This window comes from the organism of the source record quoted next, unplaced genomic scaffold, assembly GCF_019419815.1.
Source record: "Pyrus x bretschneideri cultivar Hongxiangsu unplaced genomic scaffold, Pyrus_bretschneideri_v1 Contig13, whole genome shotgun sequence".
NCBI classification, from domain to species: Eukaryota; Viridiplantae; Streptophyta; class Magnoliopsida; order Rosales; family Rosaceae; genus Pyrus; species Pyrus x bretschneideri.
The window spans coordinates 269159-288869 of record NW_025999424.1 but is presented as its reverse complement, the minus strand read 5'-3'; the positions used below and the strand labels follow the sequence as shown (position 1 = coordinate 288869).

At 37.8% G+C, this 19711-nt stretch overlaps 4 protein-coding genes and 1 non-coding gene across 10 annotated transcripts; 4 read left to right on the top strand and 1 right to left on the bottom strand.

Moving 5' to 3' along the window:
- Positions 1-1383: 1383 nt before the first annotated feature.
- On the bottom strand, positions 1384-4410 carry LOC103966577 (transcription initiation factor TFIID subunit 11). Of its 5 annotated transcripts, none has more exons than XM_048578792.1 (3): positions 3575-4404; positions 3182-3259; positions 2669-3061 (listed from the first exon to the last, which is right to left on the bottom strand). In XM_048578792.1, the coding sequence occupies exons 1-3, from the start codon at positions 4157-4159 to the stop codon at positions 3026-3028; spliced, it is 699 nt and encodes a 232-aa protein (XP_048434749.1). In that variant the 5' UTR covers positions 4160-4404; the 3' UTR covers positions 2669-3025. The 5 variants fall into 5 exon arrangements, with proteins under 5 accessions (XP_048434747.1, XP_009378025.2, XP_048434748.1 ...); XM_048578793.1 differs by having other exon boundaries at positions 3037-3061; positions 3182-3255; positions 3575-4399; XM_048578790.1 differs by lacking the exons at positions 2669-3061; positions 3182-3259 and adding an exon at positions 1384-2595 and having other exon boundaries at positions 3575-4410.
- A 781-nt stretch (positions 4411-5191) lies between these two features.
- On the top strand, positions 5192-9200 carry LOC103966579 (long chain base biosynthesis protein 2a). Its single transcript, XM_009379751.3, has 12 exons — positions 5192-5560; positions 5657-5722; positions 5928-6016; positions 6115-6260; positions 6346-6470; positions 6553-6646; positions 7010-7173; positions 7360-7521; positions 7941-8067; positions 8232-8398; positions 8499-8606; positions 8759-9200. The coding sequence occupies exons 1-12, from the start codon at positions 5435-5437 to the stop codon at positions 8855-8857; spliced, it is 1473 nt and encodes a 490-aa protein (XP_009378026.2). The 5' UTR covers positions 5192-5434; the 3' UTR covers positions 8858-9200.
- A 2733-nt stretch (positions 9201-11933) lies between these two features.
- LOC103966619 (B3 domain-containing transcription factor FUS3-like) lies at positions 11934-14868 on the top strand. Its single transcript, XM_009379804.3, has 6 exons — positions 11934-12278; positions 13768-13857; positions 13990-14090; positions 14243-14289; positions 14385-14461; positions 14557-14868. The coding sequence occupies exons 1-6, from the start codon at positions 11934-11936 to the stop codon at positions 14866-14868; spliced, it is 972 nt and encodes a 323-aa protein (XP_009378079.2).
- Positions 14869-15223: 355 nt separating this feature from the next.
- Positions 15224-15296, top strand: TRNAK-CUU. The gene has a single exon. It is a non-coding gene; the product is annotated as a tRNA-Lys (tRNA).
- A 181-nt stretch (positions 15297-15477) lies between these two features.
- LOC125474793 (V-type proton ATPase subunit C-like) lies at positions 15478-18974 on the top strand. 2 transcript variants are annotated; one of them, XR_007256168.1, is made up of 11 exons: positions 15478-15680; positions 15789-15857; positions 16097-16224; positions 16333-16432; positions 16783-16850; positions 16939-17080; positions 17277-17393; positions 17599-17724; positions 18087-18170; positions 18255-18419; positions 18516-18974. XR_007256168.1 is itself a non-coding variant. In XM_048578789.1 (11 exons), exons 1-11 carry the CDS (start codon positions 15567-15569, stop codon positions 18616-18618), a joined length of 1131 nt encoding a protein of 376 aa, XP_048434746.1. In that variant the 5' UTR covers positions 15479-15566; the 3' UTR covers positions 18619-18974. The 2 variants fall into 2 exon arrangements, 1 of the variants encoding a protein (XP_048434746.1); XM_048578789.1 differs by having other exon boundaries at positions 15479-15680; positions 18255-18334.
- Positions 18975-19711: the final 737 nt, after the last annotated feature.

Below are 19711 nucleotides of genomic sequence, written 5' to 3'. Positions count from 1 at the left end.
CGTTTTTTCTAATACCAAATAGTATAGTAATTTTCACAACCTCTTTTTCTTCACGCCCTCTCAAAGGAAAAAAAATCATTTGGCTTTATAATTGAGAGAACCAAAGCATAATGAGTTGATACAAAGAAACCGAGAAGTGCAAAAGAGGAAATGAGAATGAAAAATTCACTTCCCTACTAAATAATAAATATATCACAGTACGTTATTAACCCACATAAAAAAATTATATATTATTATATAATTGAACGAGCACTTGAAATTATTTTTTTCTAATCATGTACTGACATTTAGAATTCAGTTTCCTCATAAACTGAAATGTATAGATAGATTATAAGGAAAATTAATGAAAATGACTTAAAAACTTTGAATTTTAATTAAAATGACAAAAATATGTTGTAAGTGAATAGTATTAGAAATGATTTTTTAGAGTAAAAATGTTATTTTTCGTTAAAATGAACAGCACTAGGAATGTTTCGTTAAAATTCTATAGATTATATAACATTATTCAGAGTAGTTTCTAGGCTGTAAATGTTTGTCTGGCATTAGCCTACAACTGTACTTACTACTGCTCCTCCCACAAAACATATAACAATTAATACGTAATACAAGGCTGACGTTGGTTTAATGCAACCATCCAATCAGAGGATCGTAATTTGCATTCGAAAGCAGGGAGTGGTTAGGCCAAAAGGGGCATAATTAAATATAATTGGTAGCCCCACTCCCATATAATTATAATTATAATTACAAGGACTAGGACAATAATATATCATACATGATTCAAGAAGGTGAAAGGCACCAAACTTATATATATGACTTTTAACACACTTCATGATCATTTCCATCTTCCTCTCTATATGCTTTCTCAATCATTAACTAGTATTGCAGCCATGTGAGGTTCATCAAGCTTAGACAACTACCTAGTTAAGGCGATAAGAGTATCGCTTATTTTTTATATTTCAAAGTTTCAAATGACACTCGTTTATTGTAGATCGAGTAATTAAGTTTGATTACGAGAGTATGTGTTAGGAAAAATTCTTGAGTGCAGACGACTGTATCTTGTGACCATTAGACCGCACACACAACACATCAAACCATTATATTTTGGTCCACGCACCACTTGTGTCTGGTGCCCTATACGTGCTTCCAAACATAAGAAATTATCGGGTGTCTGTGTCTGTAGCGTGCTCTATAGTTGTACAAAACTTTGGCATCCAAGGAAAGAAATTTGAACAAAAAGATTGAGGGTAGAGAGGGCTAGAAAGGGTTAGAGAGGGTAGAGGGCATGCGATATCATAACGCATGGAATTGAAGGTGCAACGTGGTCCTGGTACCGCCTTTTTTCGGAACGTTTGGTGGAAAGCAGGCTGAAAGCGACTGAGACGAGAGGGGCAAGGCATATCATATATAACTAGAAGATGTCCTCAAATGTACTCTACGCATAATTGTCGCGTAAATTAGAAAACCTGGTCCCAATCCCAAGCAAGTGATATAGAAGCTACAAGTATCTGTCCCCACCACCGTGCCTTGATAGTAAGTAATCCAAAGCAAACCCAGACAATATGAATGGGTGGTCGTGGTCGTGGTGGTGGTATTGGCCTCCAGTCAAAACTACGTAGTATCCATATAACAAGACAACAAGAGAGAGACACAAAGGACCACATAACTGTTGGTACTGTTAGCTAATAGCTAGCTAGGTCGTTGATGATGATGATGATGATGATGATGTCATCTTCCCTTCCCCTCTTGGAAGATAAAGGAAGAAGGAGAATTACGGCTGACAACGGCTAGGCCATGGAGTGGGAGTTGAATTCATTACGTCTGTCAGAACGACAGATGGTCCAGCCAGGTGCAGATTTTTCGGATCGCTAGCTAATGGCCTGATATGGAGATTAAGACTTGCTTTTAGGCCTTTTCAGCTTTCTGTCCACCAAAGTGAAAGGGTCCCAACTTATGGGCCAAAGCCCAAGTTGGGGGCATTCCTACATACGAAAATGATTTCCACACCCATTTTTTCTCCCTTGCACTCCTCTTTTCTTTTTAGTTCTAATACTGAATAAATCAAAAGAGAATCAACGGATGAAAACAAAAGGAGAGTGCAAAAGAAGGAAATGACTGTACGGAAATCATTTCAATACAAAATCATCTCAGACCAAAAGAAAAAACGAAAAGAAACAGGAAAAGACCACCTGCATAGATAGACGAAGCGGGGCAGCATAGACCGTATAAGTTGCACCTCTCCGGTCCACAAATATGTGCATAACCACCAGTAAAATCTAAGACATGGTTATCTCCAGTTAACCCCATATGTTGTGTCAGCCAAAGCAAGAGGAGAGGAAATAGAGCAACATTTATACAACCAACGTAGAACGGAAAACATGTAGTACAGGTAGTCACAAACCGTGTCTCCAGAGTGGCACCACGTATAGGGGACAATAGAACTTGGTCCTCGATTCCTCATAAAGATAGGTAGCAAACAATCACCAGCCTTGCAGATAAGTACCAAAATTTCCCTATGCAGGTATAACCAATGCGTATATTACCGACACTGAAGTCTTCCAGATCCAGAATGACCACATAGGCAACACCATTCATAATCTACAGACATTATAAAGACTAAGATTTGGCCACATTAAGTAGATTTAAATGAAACAGAATGCTACGGGTTAGGATCACATCAAAATCAGTCCTCCCTGCTCCAGTGGACCATTCCAAGTAATGGTCTTTCCATGCGATGGGAAAAAGGATCAATCAATAATAATAGACATGATACCCTATGACAGATTATCCACTTGTATGAATATAAACTTCAGAACTACAATGTGATTTGGCCTGTACCACATCACATAATCGCACATAGCATCATACCCAGTAACCTACGTCAGAACTGCTACTTTGGCATAGGCAAGTGATGTTCTTCTAAAGGCCAGTTGATAAATCACTTCCTTAACTAGAGCTATGGGTTACTGAATCTTCTCCCCCTTTCCTCCTTGAAGTGAGCTCGCTATTTTTAGCCAAGGCAAACTCTTCAGCGAGACAGTCCAGCTTTAAAGCCTAACGATGCCTGTGGAAATAGTAAGACTAAACACCCGGAAATCCCCAATAGGGACTTGGGGAGAAATCACTAAAACTTCAGAAAGGGGGATACATTGAGGCTTAGCCCAGTCAACGCAAAGAGAATTACCTTTCCACAAATAAGTGAAAAGTTCTTTGTTTCAAAAGTTTGGCATGTTTGTGCTCTGCTCTCAAAACTTTCGTCTTCCTAACAAAAAGTTCACAGCGAGTTTTGGTCAAGTTTTCACACATGATTTCTAAAATTACAGCTTGTAGCCACTACTCTGCCATGTTAAAGTATAACACATGCACACACGCTTCAAAACTGAACTTGAAGGAGGAAAATACCGACGAAATGATAAAATCCAATAAGGACTAAAAGGAAGATACTTGGATTGAGTAACATAAAATATTCACAGCCTTGGCCGCAATGTATTCGCATACAGCAACTAATTAGCATAGCCTCATCGAATCACTTACTACTAATACTACTTTCCCAAACATAATGTCAATTTTTACTGACCTTCCTCCTCAACTCAATCATCGCTGTCATCACTGTCGTCTTCTTCTTCTTCATTCCATTGTCATTAGCAATGTAAACTCCAGGCTGCACCTGCCGTCTCCGAGTCCTCGAAGGAAGAATGTTATCCAAATCGACCTCCGCAAGAGGATCATCCGACAAATCGCTGTCTCCGTCTTCGAATTCGCTTCCGCCGTCGCTCGAATCATCGTCGCTGTCGTCGTCATCTTCTTCTACCAGTTTCCCTTTGCCCTTGTCATCTCTCATAATCCCCTTCCCCTTGCGATCCATCTCCGCCTTCCCATTAGACTTTTCATCTTCTTCTTCTTCTTCTTCGTAATCTTCCTCCTCGTCTTCGTCTTCAAGGTCAGCATTGGCTTCAAACTTACAGGTTTTCTCTTCGCCAGCGGAGGAATTGTTTTTGAAATTTTCTGGGGTTTGACTTTTAGCTTCGGCAGCCGACGGACTGTCATCGGGAACTTCAAGCTTCTGGGTTTTGTTGGGGCAGTCGGGCTGGTCACCGCAGCTGAGATCGGGTTTGCGCTTCGCTGGAAATGTGGGTTCGCCTTGGTCCTTAGTTTCAGCCATGAGTGAGCTGCAGAAGGACTGGCTTTAGTGAGAGGTTAGCAGGTAGAGAGATTGGAGCTCTTGGGATGGTGAGTTTTAGGGTTTTAAAACGCCACGAAGAGAGGGAGTAGTTGAGGCCCTTGAGGGATCTCAATTCGTACGAGAGGTCCGCCGCCTGGCGGCACGAAGAAATTTCGCCCGGTTTTAGTAACTCCTAATTTTTTTAGGGCTTTATTTGTTAGCAAATTTCATAATATTTATTTATTTAAATTTTCTAAAATACCTAGAATTTCTTAATTTTACCTAATATCCTCCGGTTACAACGAATAAAAGTATTCCTAAACTGTTGTTGCATTTATTATGTTAATTTATATTTGTAGAGAAATTTAAATCGCATCCGCTATAGGAAATGGAAAAACAAGTTTCTTCCTCATATATTGTCTTTTGGAGTTCTTAGTGGTACTAAATCCATGCCAAAACTTATTATGTTTCATGTTCAATACTCAAAGATTAATTTAACAGTAGTCGGTAAATTTCTTCCTCTCCTATTGTCTTGTGGAGTTCTTAGTGGTACCAAATCCACTCTGAAACTAATTATTTTTCATATTCAATACGCAAAGATTAACATAATAGTTGTTTGGTCGAAAATGACAACAGTACAATAAATCTTAATTTTATTGCCTTTTTTATCGACTTTAGAATTAAATTATCGTAACATTAACAGTTACAATGTTGTCTTTAAAAAAAGTTACAAATTGTTATTTAACGTGAAATAAACGAGACCAAATGCAACAATTTATTTTAAATGAAAATGGAGATTTCCCTTTTTTTTTTCTTCACATAAATAGTAAAGCATTCAGCTTCATTTCCCACTAAAATTGCACATAATAATATTCATTGTTTATTATTTGCTGGGAAAATTGTTGACCGCCGTTCCTAAATGAGCTGGAAAGTGTAAAATATTCACAATTTGACATGGCTCGGAATTTTCGCCAGCGCCAACGCGGTCACTGAATTGAATCCAAAGAGTGGGGCACCAAAAACAGATTGGACGACTAGACACGACGATCCTGCTCCCATCGCCCCTCATCCTCTCCCTCCGTCCGAGTCTGACCCATCCAACGGGTCAACCCGACTCAAATACCGGATCTACGCCACAACTCTGATCTGCACACCCTCAGAAACTCCTGCTCAGAGCTCCGCAACTCCCAGATTCTCCGATCCAATTCACGTCGCCAAGCTTCACACAGCTTAAACGACGTAGCTTTCGGATCATACGATCATCCCACCGCAAAAATGATTGCGATCCCTTATTTAACCGCGTTAACCACGTACTTCAGCTATGGATTGCTATTCGTTTTCGGCCAAGTCAGAGATTTCTTCCGCAAAATCATCGACTGGTGGAGTGCTAGCAATTTGCAGGTTCCGTAATCATTTGACATAATTTTGTTTCCATTTTTTTTAATTTTTCCTGTAATTTTACGTAAAAAAAAAGGATTGTTTTGTTGCGAGAAGCAGGGTTATGCTCCAATCTGTTTAGGACTTGAAGATTTCTATATTCGCCGGCTTTATCTTCGAATTCAGGTATTTTGTTGTTGATTTGATTGCGTTATATATAATATATATATATATATAATTTTTTTTTTTTGGGGTGAAAGATTGCGTTGTATTTCTTGAGCTGTATGAAGTGGATGCACCTGCTTCTGCAATTAAACATGAAATCCATGGAGTCCCGTAAACATTATTATTGATAATTGCTGGTTAATTTTTTAAAGTTTTGACTGGTCAGGACTGTTTCAATAGACCTATTGCAAGTGCTCCTGATGCTTGGTTTGATGTGGTTGAACGCTACTCCAATGACTTCAACAAAACACTCAAGTAAAGATTACAAATCTCCTCCGATTTTTGTAATTTCATGAATCCTGTTGTTATGTTTTCTTGATTTATGTCCTCACTCTGTATTTCGGCTAATGCAGGCTGACGAAAAAAACTAGTCGATGCCTTAACTTAGGATCTTACAATTACCTTGGCTTTGCTGCATCCGATGAGTACTGCACGCCTCGCGCTATTGAGACGTTGAAAAAATATTCTCCCAGTACCTGTAGCAGCAGAGTTGATGGTGGTTGGTATACTAATACTACTTTGCAGGAAAATTTGTTTGAACTGTTTTTCTAAATGAATTTACCATGATACGCTTCTATCATCAGGCACCACCAATTTGCATAATGAGCTGGAAGAGTGTGTTGCAAATTTTGTCGGGAAACCTGCTGCAATAGTTTTTGGAATGGGTTATGTCACAAACTCTGCTATCCTTCCTGTCCTGATGGGGAAGGTTTGCATCTTTTCTCAAATTTATGACTTCTAAACTTTTTCTTTGCATTCCTTATCTGAATTTGTGCCATTTGACTTTACAGGGAGGCTTGATTGTTAGTGATTCTTTGAACCACAACTCTATTGTCAACGGCGCAAGAGGATCTGGAGCTAGAGTTTGTGTTTTCCAACACAATAGTAAGTTTCTTACTTGAATGAAAGGGATGTTGAAGCTTTTGACTTGGGCATCAAATTCTACGTCTCAGGGTTTTAAATGAATCATATTTTCTTTACACTAAGATAAGCCATTGAGGAAATATTAGTTCATAATCAGGTTTTTGGCTATTTGTCCTTGTGTTAATTCATGTGTATGGATTTAATTGATTACTTGAATGAAAGGGATGTTGATCGGATACACATTTCCGAGATGTTGCTTCTTTTTTTTTTTTCTGAGATGTTGATGATAGCATGAATAGAGTTTTACTCATTAAAATTAAAAGAAAAATGTGAAGCTCAGGTTGGAGGTTGCACCGTTATATCTACCTGTTGCTTTATTTACAGCTCCTGCTCACTTGGAGGAAGTTTTGAGAGAAAAAATCGCAGAGGGGCAGCCTAGGACCCGCAGACCCTGGAAGAAGATAATCGTCATTGTGGAGGGGATATACAGCATGGAAGGGGAGCTTTGCAAACTTCCTGAGATTATAGCAATCTGCAAAAAATATAAGGTTGCACCTTCTTGGTAGCTTTCACTTCAATAAATGTGGTTTGGCCACCTAATTATATGCAGTATATTTTATCCTTCAAAGGACTGTTTTACTTTTCTAATGAAATTGGGAAATACCTTGCTAAACTGTTATCTGAACAGTGAATATTTTTGTATTTATTCTCAGCAACTTCCTTTCTTGTCTTAGGCATATACATATTTGGATGAGGCCCACAGCATTGGAGCAGTAGGGAAAACAGGAAGAGGTGTTTGTGAGCTCTTAGGAGTCGATACAGCTGATGTAGATATCATGATGGGAACATTTACCAAATCATTTGGATCATGTGGTGGCTATATTGCAGGATCTAAGGTTTGTTTTTTGAACTTTCCTTATACTTCGAATTTGTTAATCAGTGCGTGGTGTGACCTAGCCAGACTTTCAATGTGGAAAAGGCATTCGTTGAAATAGGAGAGACTTAATTAAGCATTATCTATATGACTGGCTGGCTGTCAGTTTCTTTTACTTAAGTGCCATTTATGGATGATCAACCTAACTCATAGTTGAAAAGCAATTTTTGATTCTGGCAGAAGGTCTTCTCCGTTGCACGATGCATTGATGTGATCCATAGATAAATTACCATGTATTGAGTTTTTATATTCTCTTCGTAACAAACACTTTGATTCTTGTGCCATCCTTTTATTCACATTGTGGTGTGTCTTTGCAGAGTAATTAAAAAAAATTCATGAGCTCCGTATTGAATTTAACGTGGTCAATGATGTTATGTCCAGGAGCTTATCCAATACTTGAAGTACACTTGCCCTGCTCATCTTTATGCAACTTCAATATCACCACCAGCTGCCCAACAAATAATATGTGCCATAAAGGTCCTTCTTGGAGAGGATGGTTCCAATAGAGGTGCTGATAGATACTTGTTTCTTTCTCCTCAGTTTCTCTTTGGTTTTCTTTTCTCTGTTTTCTTTGGTATGTCTTGTGTTTAGTAGATATTGTGCAAGTATCTCTAGCCTTTAGTGCTTCTTCTCTATATGACGGTGACTGAAAGAGCTTTTGTTTCCTTGTAGGTGCCCAAAAACTTGCACGGATACGGGAGAATAGCAACTTTTTCAGGTCAGAACTACAAAAGATGGGTTTTGAGGTTTTGGGGGATAACGACTCTCCAGTAATGCCAATTATGCTTTACAACCCAGCCAAAATTCCCGCCTTCTCACGGGAGTGCCTCAAGCAGAATGTGCGTCCATACTTCCCCCACATTTGTCCTCTTATGGTTTTATTTTTCTGTTGCCTCTAGGTCAATTTAAATTACTGCTGAATGAATGGTTCTGTTACAGGTAGCTGTTGTGACAGTAGCATTTCCAGCAACGCCGCTACTGTTGGCAAGGGCACGTATATGCATATCTGCGTCTCATACGAGGGAAGACTTGATCAAAGCCTTGGAGGTAAATTCTTGTATAACATGTTCAATATGACATCCATTCGCTGGCTTCATGTATTTCCAAGTATATGCAACATCTTATAACACAGTTGCAATATTAGTTGCAATGTGAGAGAGTTTGTGGCTTGACATTGTTTTGGGGTTTGGTTCTTTCAGGTCTTCGGGACGGTTGGTGATCTGGTGGGTATAAAATACTTCCCCGCTCAACCAAAGAAGGCGGAGGCCGAAGAAGAAAGGTTGCTGAAGGTGGATTGATTAGCAAAACTGAAGATGGAGGGATGCCTTAGAGCCTTGAATCATCATTTGTGAGCCGTAAAAGGGGTCGTGGAAGCTGGACTAGAGTCTAGGATATATGATCACGTATGTTAGTGTGTACCTTGTGATTTAACTTGCGTTGTCATCAGCTCTTGTTGTAATGTGGCATTCTCTATATCAAAGGTCTGCACCGTGCTTCGCTCGAATAGGGCGTTTCTTGTTCATACATGGTGGATTTTGCCCCCACTCCCCATGCGTTGGGAGGGATTTCACTTTTCTAACTTCTAATAGTTTTGTTTGAGAAACTCTCCTTAATACAATTGTTACCTTGGGATTGCCATAATCGGAAATTACTGTCACTATTTACTCGAGAGTGTAGGACTATGAGTAAAGAGAAATTTTTCAATGTGCTTAGCACTCGAAGTGGGCACCACGTGTCACTATACTAGTAGTGAGATACCTTTGTTAAAAATTAACTACTTAAAAAAATAAAATTTCCTTTGCTTATATAATGACATGTAATCTACTACTCGTATTTTATTCCGGATTCAATAAAAACTCTCCTAAGTTTTTTTTTAGTGCATCAATATTTTTTATACGAAAGGGAGAGGATGTTCAGCTAAGTCACACAATGAGTAATCTAATTTTAGTATCGAATTCGTCATCCACGAAATTCGAACTAAGAACTCTCACTTTCAAGTGAGGAGGAATATCATCAGACCGTAGTACTGAATGACAACTATCTCCTAAATTAAGACTTAAGAGCTGTAATTTATCATTTCATTTATCGGACCAAAAATTAAAAAAAAAATAAAATCATTTGACTCAATTTTGCATGGCGTCCAAGTGGCAGCGGAAGCATATTTGCTGAGGTTAAAAGAGGAGTGAGTGATGACCGGCAAAAAGACGAAAGGTGTCTACAATACAGTGTATGGTGCCAATATTTTTTCTTTACGTCACCATTTTAATTGCCAATATTTTTTCTTTATGTCACCATTTTAATTGCCAATATTTTTTCCTTATATCACCATTTTAATTTTAATCATTAATGATTTTTATAGTTATTTTTAACTCTCAAGGTTTTGTTCAAATTGCGTCTTTCTTCAATGTGAGTCGAATATAAGACCTCATTAAATCAAGTTAGAGTTCTATGTTATCCAAAGTTTTTTCTTCATACAAGCGCCTTTGAGAAATTTTGAAAAAAGGTGTATCAATTTTTGTTTTGGATATATAGGCAATTAAGTCTTTCACGACTAAAATAATAAATTTTACAAATTTTGAAAATACGAGTAAAATTTTTTTTGGACCTCTAAGTCTAAACCATAATATTCCAAAACTTTCAATATATTTTACATATAATTAAATTTTAAATTATAAAGAAGAGAATTTAAATTCGAATACATAAAACCATCTTCAAAGGAGATATCAAATTTTGAACTTAAAATTTAAATTTTGACAGCTTATGTGGCATTTTGACATATTTAAAATTTTTGTTCTTCAACCGAGATATGTCAAATTAAATTATTATTTTATAAAATAAATTATTAAACTAATTAAAATTTAATAAATGACATTTAAAGTTTAATGAGTAATCTGTTCATCTTGATTGAAAAGAAAAAAAAAACAGGATTATTGCATCGGTCAACTCAACATTAATTATAATAAATGATTAAACTAATTAAAAATTAAAAAATACATTTAATAATTAATAAAAAAACATTTGAAGCTATTGTCAAATTTGATAGCAACCTCTTTTGCTATCAATCTATGTCATCGTCACATAGGATATGACACTTCAGTTGGAGAATATTAGTTTGGTATTTTTTTAATGTTATAATTAATGTGTACATTTTGACATCTCCTTTAAAAATGATTTAAGGAAGTCCATCCCCTCTAGCTCATGTCTACACAAAAATCAATAGTTTAAGTGGAAACGGATGTGGTAATAAATAAAAAGAAATGTGAATCAAATAAAGTGGCGTAAAATCTGGGAATCAGATGGAGCCCAGAGGTCTACTTATTAGGATCAAGGTAGGTCACCTAATCAGATAGCCGTAGATTTTGCGAAGTAAAACGATCTGAGCCGTGCGTTTTAATACACTATGCTTGGCGTGAATAGTAAGTACAGTAGTCCATGGTATGAGTATCACACCGGAAACTCTCCTTCATCCCTACCACACGTAAAAACTCTCTTGGTCGCCTCTGCGCGGGAGAGAGAGAGAGAGAGAGAGAGAGAGAGAGGAGGGTGTCTAGTCTGGTTTTCATCATATGAAAGAGAAAGAGAGAAAGTCGGGAAAGAGAGCGGAGAGAGAGAGATGCCATTGAATTGATTACACAGTTGCATGGGGAGTCAGAACTTTTGCAACACCTGGAGGTTCATCTCAGACCAACATTGCTGTCTTCACCGTCCATCCGTCACTCCTCCGTTGGCCACTCTCCAACTACCACCACCACCCACCTTATCCCCTCCTCCCCCTCCCCCACCATCCCCTCCACACTTCTCAACACTAACCATGGTTTGATATTTAAGTTAACTAGCTAGCTAGGTTTAAATAAAAATAAACAAAACCATGAACGCATATTGCACATTTGTCATCCGACCCAGAACAAGAGGTCCTCTTTTGTAAATTGCGAACACCATAGCTAAACCCTAAACATGACTTTTTCTTCCAAATACCACCGCTTATTAATACATACAACTCCATTTGCACATAAACAATTAAAAATATGTGAAAAAGAGAGCAAAATCATGATATGACTGAATGCAGGCTGCACAAATGTCACTGGAAAATCAAGGGTAGCAGCAGCAGCTTTAATCTCCAAAAACCCTTGCCAAATATAGCAAAGAAATAAGAAAAATTAAATAAAAATTAAGAAAAAGGTAGCAAATTAAGCTGGGAGTTGCACACACCTCCACAACCACCCACTAGCTAGATATATATTCGTCTCTTTCCAAAGAGATAGCCCACCCATTTCGCGATTGCCGAGCGTCCTTCACCGCCACTGTTTCTGAAATCCAAGGTCCAACCTGTACTAGTAATTTCCTTTGCTTTTTAACCCTTTTGCTTTTGGTTTAATGGACCAAACAGCCGCGGCAGCAGCAGCTGTAGGCCTTCGTGAGAAAACCGAGGCCTCTGGCTTGAGGGCAGGTGTTGGGGCTGAGCTCGGCCTTGTCACTGCCAAGGGGAACAAGGATAACGCGGATCACAAGAGTACCTTTCACGGGTCGAATCGGAGCGGGTCGATCCATGACCTTGTCCGTGCTGTGACTAGTTTCGGTGTCCTCAGGAAAAAACGAATGACCAGACAGAGGCGATCCTCCACCATCAACTTTCACGACCTCCCTTCTTTCGCGGCAGCTGCTGCTTCCTCTACCCGCTCGCACGTGCTACCACCGCCCTCCACTCTCCCTCCTGGACGTGTGAGCCTCCTTAATTCCCTCTACCTCTCACGTATATTAGTATTAGTTGCTTATTTGTTCTTCAAAATTTGCCCTTCTTTGTTTCAGTTAAATTTGATTGAATATTTTCCTTATTTATTTAATTATTTTTCTGCGATTTATATGCTCCCTTTTGTTATATAGTTGAAATCTGATGTTTTACTTTTCGGTTCATGTGATCTGACACTGTTCCATCAGATGTATGTAAATTTGTATTTTTTTTCTTTGATTTTCTTCCATTTATTATTATTGTTGTTGTTGTTGTTGTTGTTATCTTGAGATACATTATTGTTATTTTGAGATACAAGGACTATATTGATTTGATTGACCTTTCACATGATCAACTGGCCTGATATAACTGATATATAACCCTTCCACTTACAGTTAATCGATGTGTCAAATTTTTTCAAATGGAGTTTCCGGCTTCCTTGTAAATCTTGTGATTTGGATGAGTAATCAAAGGCAATGTAGATACATAGTTGTATGTTTTTCTTGGGGGAATTTCTTCTTTAAATTATTATCCAATTTTATACTACTTTGTATACGCTGTTGGTTCAATGGAATCGGTCCTCTAATATTTAAGAACTTAATCTATGCGATGGCATTATCAGGTTGGGCACCAACTGTATAAATCTACTAATAGATCGATGTATGTCATCTTACATGACGTATAGAGCAACTTTTACTAATTAATTTGTATGTGTTCAAAAGGAGTCCCCGTAAATCCCGTTCCACTTTGATATAGATTCTAGGTACACTTGATAGTCAGATTTGTCGCATTCGATATGAACATTGTATAATTAAATTAATAACCGTTGGATTGATGGGTTCACCTTTTTTAGTATGTGTTCAAAATGAGTCCCTGTAAATCACATTCCACTTAGATATAGATTATGGGAACACTCCATAGGACAAATTTGTCGCATTCGATATGAACATTGTATAGTTGAATAACCGTAGGATTTATGAGTTCACTTTTTTAAAGTATGTGTTAACGTTCGAAATGAGTCCCTTTAAATCATGTTCCACTAAAATATAGATGTTGGGAATACTCCACAGTACATAACTTGTCGCATTTGATATGAACATTGTATAGTTGAATAATCGTTGGATTTATGAATTCACCTTTTTTTTTAGTTAAAAGACCCTTGAATTGACGATTTCACTTGTTATAGTAATGTTTGATGAGTGAATCATCATTGGATTTATTCGTATTTGATATAGTATCCCTAATCTAGCTTGGATTGTAGATTCTGAAGTTCCTAACTGTGCTAATGCTAATCTTCATTTGATTTTGTTGTCCAAGAAATGACATGATAGAAAAAATTGCACCTTTTTCACTTATTTCAGTTGTTGCAATTTGAGCATATTTATATGCTGTCTTACTGTTTCAAGATAAGTTTGTTCATGCATATATTTTTTTGCCTTGGTCTGATTTCAATGTTATCATGAATGGATCTTGATGCTTCAGGTAATTGATCCAACACGGCTGCGATTTCTTTTCCAAAAAGAGCTCAAGAATAGTGATGTGAGCCCTCTCAGAAGAATGATACTCCCCAAGGTAATTACTCAATATTTATCGCTTTTGTAAATGGCTATGATATGATTATGAATAGTGTCATGGTGACTAATTTAGATACTAAAGGTTCATATGTATGTATATGACAATGCTGAATCGTTTACTTAATTGCAGAAAGCAGCCGAGGCTCATCTCCCTACCCTCGAATCAAAGGAAGGAATGGCAATCAACATGGATGACATAGATGGTCTGCATGTTTGGAGCTTCAAGTACAGGTTTGAAGTTCCTCAATATCTTTAACGAGTTCTGTATTCCTTTCAATCCCAGATCAATTTTCTAGCAATTTATGAATGCATGAAAAAGTCATTTCTTAAGATATTTCTAATGGCAGATCAATCTATGTTTTGTTATTTTTCCAATTAATCAGGTTTTGGCCTAATAACAACAGCCGAATGTATGTACTTGAAAATACTGGTATAAATATCTCCCTCTTTTCCCTTTTATCAAACATTTGGTTATATATTATATATGTTCAATTATCAGTCTGTTAATGTTGAATTTTTTTTCAGGTGACTTTGTTAATGTACATGGCTTACAGTTTGGAGATTACATCATGGTTTACCAAGATAATCACAACCAGAATTACGTAGGGTGACAAATCATTATACAGTTCATGATGATTTGATCATTATTTAAACAGATACTAATTTAAATTGTTCGTGACCGTACGTGCATTGGCAGGTTATTCAGGCAAGAAAGGCATATGACCAAGATCATGTATACGGAGACATAAATGGTATGAACAATGCGGTGAACGACTGCTATATGCAGGAATCTGAGGCTAACAAGTTCAGTTCAAGTTCGTTTTACATGCCGAAAATGGAAGAGGATATGACTGCGGGCATGTCATTTGTGTACGACACCACCACCTTCTCAAACGACTCGCTGCTTGATTTTTTCGGGGGATCAATGATGACAAACTACTCCAGAAATGGGTCTCTGCATGAGAGTTTCGGATCTGTTGAAAACTTGTCTCTTGACGACTTCTATTAAGTTTTAGCATAAACTAATATATGTGCAGCATTAGCATAATAAATATGTAACCACCTAAGTGAAATGACCAAATGGGTCAGACTCTCGGTTTTTTGAACCTTTTGTATTTTGGTAGCGGATTGCATGCGCCAATAAAAGGCAATGGCAAGTGTAGAAACTTGTGACATATATTGTACTTGTCCAACTTATATATTTATGATATCGTTGAATCTCTTAATAGCCTTGCTTAAGAAATTAGGATAATCCAATCAAGTAATGAACTGCAAACATGTGCAATTTACTTAACTGTTGATTACACCATAGTTTCGGTAAAAAACAACTTGATTACAGGAATAATATGAGCCAACAACAAGTTGCCCGTCTAGCTCAGTTGGTAGAGCGCAAGGCTCTTAACCTTGTGGTCGTGGGTTCGAGCCCCACGGTGGGCGCTTTTGTTTTTGTCTTGCCCGGGTCCCTATGGGCTCTTGTGCGGTTTACCGGGTTTTTTTTTTAATAGTTTTATATTACTCCTATTAATAAATATATATAATTTTGGTAGGAAAAAAAATCAGGAATTAAAACAAGAAAAATAGAAATATACAGAAAACAAGAGGAGGGGGGGCGGCACTCTGCAGAGAGAGAATTGTTGAGGAGTGAGAAGCAAACGCACAGAGCTAAAAGAAGAAGAAGCAGAAGAGAAGGGTGTGCAGATTGATTGAATGGCGAGCAGGTATTGGGTGGTGTCTCTGCCGGCTCAAAACTCGGCGTCGTCTCTATGGAACCGTCTGCAGGAACAAATCTCCAAGCACTCCTTCGACACTCCCCTCTACAGAGTACTTGCTCTTCCTTTCTTCTTTCTGATTCGCAAGATCTGATCTGATTTGTTTTTTCAATTCATTTCTCTTCTTGTTCAATTTAATTACCCCTATCGCTTTTTGCAGTTCAATATTCCCAATCTCCGTGTTGGAACCCTGGATTCTCTTCTCTCCCTCAGCGACGATCTCTTAAAGGTATTCTCCCATTTGTTGTATTAATAAATTTGGAATTCTGAAACTTGTTTGGTAGCTTAATGTATTATTAATTATCTTTTTTCAGTGATAATTTTCAGACACCTTATCTTTATCCGATTGGAATCTCATTGAATAAGAGTGATCTCTTTATCATTGTTGAAATGTAATTTGTAATGCAATTTTGTTTTGCTCCGATCTGCCAATTTAGTTTATATTTTGTGATTTTTGGCAATTTGCAGTCCAACAACTTTGTAGAGGGTGTTTCTCATAAGATCAGGCGCCAGATCGAGGAGCTCGAGAGGGTTTCAGGGGTGGAGAGTAGCGCTCTGACTGTCGATGGAGTGCCTGTCGATTCATACCTCACCAGGTATTAATTCACAGTTCAATGAGATCAATTATGAACTTGAGGTGTGGTGCTTTGGTTTATGTGTGGTCACTGCCTGTGAGTATTGAATTGGGGTTTTTGTTATGGTAGGTTCGTTTGGGATGAAGCCAAGTACCCTACAATGTCGCCTTTGAAGGAGATTGTAGACAGCATTCATGGTCAAGTTGCAAAGATTGAGGATGATCTCAAGGTAATGCTCCACGTTTTTCCTTCAGCCTAGTTTCGCCTTTGATGTAATGCAAGTTTTTTGATAAACTTATTGGAGTGATAAACTGTACATACTCAATAAGTTTTAGTCACTAGAAGCATTTATCTGTTGTGATGAGAGGACTCAAGCTGTTGTTGGTAAATGACGCAATTTGTTGAAATAACAAATGATATTTGCTGCCGGAGAAGTGAACTACTATAATTAATGGCTCTCAGTTTCTCCAGACTCACCCCTTAGCATAAGTTGCATAACTTAATGATAAGTTGAATTTTATATATTTAGTCCGACTCTTTCCCAGAAAAATAAATCACCATTTTATGACTCTTTGTTAGGTTCGAGTAGCCGAGTATAATAATGTCCGCAGTCAATTGAACACTATCAATCGAAAGCAGAGTGGAAGGTATAATTATTCTTTAACTCTAACGCTTGCAGTAGTATGACCGCTTTCATTACGATTCTTGGTTAACAAGTCTCTTGGCGTTTTTCAGTTTAGCAGTCCGTGATCTTTCTGGTTTAGTGAAACCAGAGGACATCATTATTTCAGAACATCTAGTGACTCTCCTTGCAATTGTTCCCAAGTACTCTCAGAAGGACTGGCTATCAAGCTATGAGACCCTGACTAACTATGTGGTATGATTTTCCTCCTCCATAGCTTTTTACTTCAGCTGCTACTAACACACTAGGTTATTGCAGTTGGTTGGAGATAGTTGATGAACTTGTACATCCTATCTTGCAAAGTTTTGCAATAACAGCTAGGACTTAATTTGTTTATGTTTATTGCAGCCTTCTTGTTTCAGTCTCATTAATCATGTCAAGCAATTTGCAGGTTCCAAGGTCCTCCAAGAAGTTATTTGAAGATAATGAATATGCTCTTTACACTGTAACACTATTTAATCGGGTCGCAGATAACTTTAGAACAAGTGCTCGTGAAAAGGGGTTCCAGGTGAGTACTTTTGTTTTTTGTGCATGCTGTTCTGGTCTTCCTAGAAAGTTGCCAAAGTGAATCTCCTTTATAGTTCATGCAATATCAAATCACTGTTCATGATAAATGTAACTGCAGTAGATGATTGGTGCAAATATCCCAATTCCTTTTCTAACCCTCCGAGAAGTTTTATAACTGACTTGTGGTTCTTTATCATGTGGTTCAGATTCGTGATTTTGAATACAGTTCTGAAGCACAAGAAAGTCGAAAGCAGGAGTTAGAAAAATTGGTGCAAGACCAAGAAAATTTAAGAGGCTCCCTTTTGCAGTGGTGCTATACCAGTTATGGGGAGGTAATTTTTGTTTCACTCAATTTACTTTCGTCATAGTTATGTCACTGGCCAAGCAATAAAAATGTAGCCAAATTGTGGCAGCTTGGGTTATGTTGTGTTAGTTGGGGTTATTAAATTGTGGATGTCTGTCTAGTAATCTTAAATCAAAGGTTACCCTGATGGCCTAATTTAAGTAGCCTGCATGCATAATGCCTGCTGTTTGCTCTCTTTGTCCCTCGGTTAGAGTTTACCAGAATTGTTCTTGGAGGAATTGTTGTACTATTATCATCAACTGTTAATACTATTGTCGTATCATTTATGCATGCCCTCCTATGACAGATTTTGAAAATTTCAAACAAAATGCACTGATTTCTCGCCTGCAGGTTTTCAGCTCCTGGATGCATTTTTGTGCCGTACGTGTCTTTACAGAGAGCATTTTGAGATATGGTTTACCACCAAATTTCTTGGTAAATAGGTTTCATCTTTTGTCACTGGTTTACCACCATGCACCTACTATTGACTAAATAGTGGATATTGAAATGAAATTTCAGGCATGTGTATTAGCCCCTCCTACAAAAGCTGAGAAGAAAGTGCGTTCAATCCTTGAAGGGTTGTGTGACAGTGGCAACAGGCAAGTCCATTAGCTTTCTTTATGTTAGTTGCACACGAAGGGAGAACCTCACCTCTTCCATAAAACATAACTGACCAATTGTGAGGTTGAAGTCCATACTAAGATACCTTGTGTGATATGTTGTGTGCTTTTAACGCGTCTCTCTTACGTTATGTCCTTGATGTTTTTGTTAACAACGCAGCACCTTCTGGAAAACCGATGATGAAGTCGGCGGAGGGGTGCCTGGTCTAGCAGGTGATGTGGATGCACATCCATATGTTTCGTTCACGATCAATCTTGTTTGAATGGGCGCTTGAATATCCCGTCAGAATCTGAGGATCTTTTTGGACGACAATAACAGTGGACGGGGTACTTGTATATTAGCATTTACAGTTGTATACTTTGTTTATTTATTTATAATTGCTGCTTTGGGATTCCTCGTGAGGGTTCATTGGGATATTAGAGGTGAAATTTATGGGGGATTTTCATCGCTAAACTTGTAGCCTTTTTGTTTTGGTGCTTAGAACTAGGGTAGTTTTTGTGGCTTTGCGTGCTAATATCTGTAGAGCATGCAATCAATAATCGTTTGAAGGATACGATGTGAATAATATCTTTGGGTTTTCTTCCCTTTGACGAGGAAGGTAAGAACTACTTTTTTTACCAGAGGGAATCTTTTTTTTTTTTTTCCTTCCCAATCAAGATAGATTTGCCTACAAACAACAGCATAAACCTCCGGATAGTTGGGGTGAAACATGGAGCTTTTCGGATGTCTAATTGACATTTTTGTGTGGTACACTCATCACTATTAACTTTTTGAAATTACAGATTTGCAGCCAACATCGAATGGCAAAATTCATCCTCTTCAAACCCGAAAGCCTGGCGGAATCAACAGAACCACAAAATTGAAATCTAGACAGAAGCAATGCATGATTGAAAAGTAAACAGCACATACTTTTTCGAAAAAAACGTAAATTTTTTATTTTCGTAAAATATTTTCGATCATGATTAAAATGTAAAAGCATATTCGAATGAGTTATTAAAGTATTTAAATTAGCAATAAAGGTAAGAAAAGACATCAACAATGTTTTCTAACCGAGCAGTTAAATCTGATGTGGCAACAACAAAAAAACATTTTCTCACTAAGTAGGGTCGGTTATATGAATCTTAGAACGCCATTGCGCTCGGTTCTGTGTCACATCTTCGGTTAGTTCCAAGTACTCTAAGTCTGCCTTGAACCTCTGTCCCATATTTGCATCTTCTAATCGAAACATCAGCAGGCCTTCGTTTCACATGTCCAAACCACCGTAACCGATTTTCTCTCGTCTCTCCTTCAATTTCGGCTACTTGTACTTTACCTCGGATATCCTCATTCCTAATCTTATCATTTCTCGTGTGCCC

Coding starts and splice junctions, on each gene's coding strand:
- LOC125474793 (XM_048578789.1), top strand. CDS start 15,567: ATGGCGAGCAGGTATTGGGTGGTGTCTCTGCCGGCTCAAAACTCGGCG. Junction 15,681..15,788: donor TCGACACTCCCCTCTACAGA/GTACTTGCTCTT, acceptor CGCTTTTTGCAG/TTCAATATTCCCAATCTCCG. Junction 16,851..16,938: donor AATCGAAAGCAGAGTGGAAG/GTATAATTATTC, acceptor GGCGTTTTTCAG/TTTAGCAGTCCGTGATCTTT.
- LOC103966619 (XM_009379804.3), top strand. CDS start 11,934: ATGGACCAAACAGCCGCGGCAGCAGCAGCTGTAGGCCTTCGTGAGAAA. Junction 13,858..13,989: donor GAAGAATGATACTCCCCAAG/GTAATTACTCAA, acceptor ACTTAATTGCAG/AAAGCAGCCGAGGCTCATCT. Junction 14,462..14,556: donor ATAATCACAACCAGAATTAC/GTAGGGTGACAA, acceptor GTGCATTGGCAG/GTTATTCAGGCAAGAAAGGC.
- LOC103966579 (XM_009379751.3), top strand. CDS start 5,435: ATGATTGCGATCCCTTATTTAACCGCGTTAACCACGTACTTCAGCTAT. Junction 6,647..7,009: donor TTGTGTTTTCCAACACAATA/GTAAGTTTCTTA, acceptor CTTTATTTACAG/CTCCTGCTCACTTGGAGGAA. Junction 7,522..7,940: donor GCTATATTGCAGGATCTAAG/GTTTGTTTTTTG, acceptor TGTTATGTCCAG/GAGCTTATCCAATACTTGAA.
- LOC103966577 (XM_048578790.1), bottom strand. CDS start 4,159: ATGGCTGAAACTAAGGACCAAGGCGAACCCACATTTCCAGCGAAGCGC. Junction 2,596..3,574: donor TGATTGAGTTGAGGAGGAAG/GTCAGTAAAAAT, acceptor TAATGTCTGTAG/ATTATGAATGGTGTTGCCTA.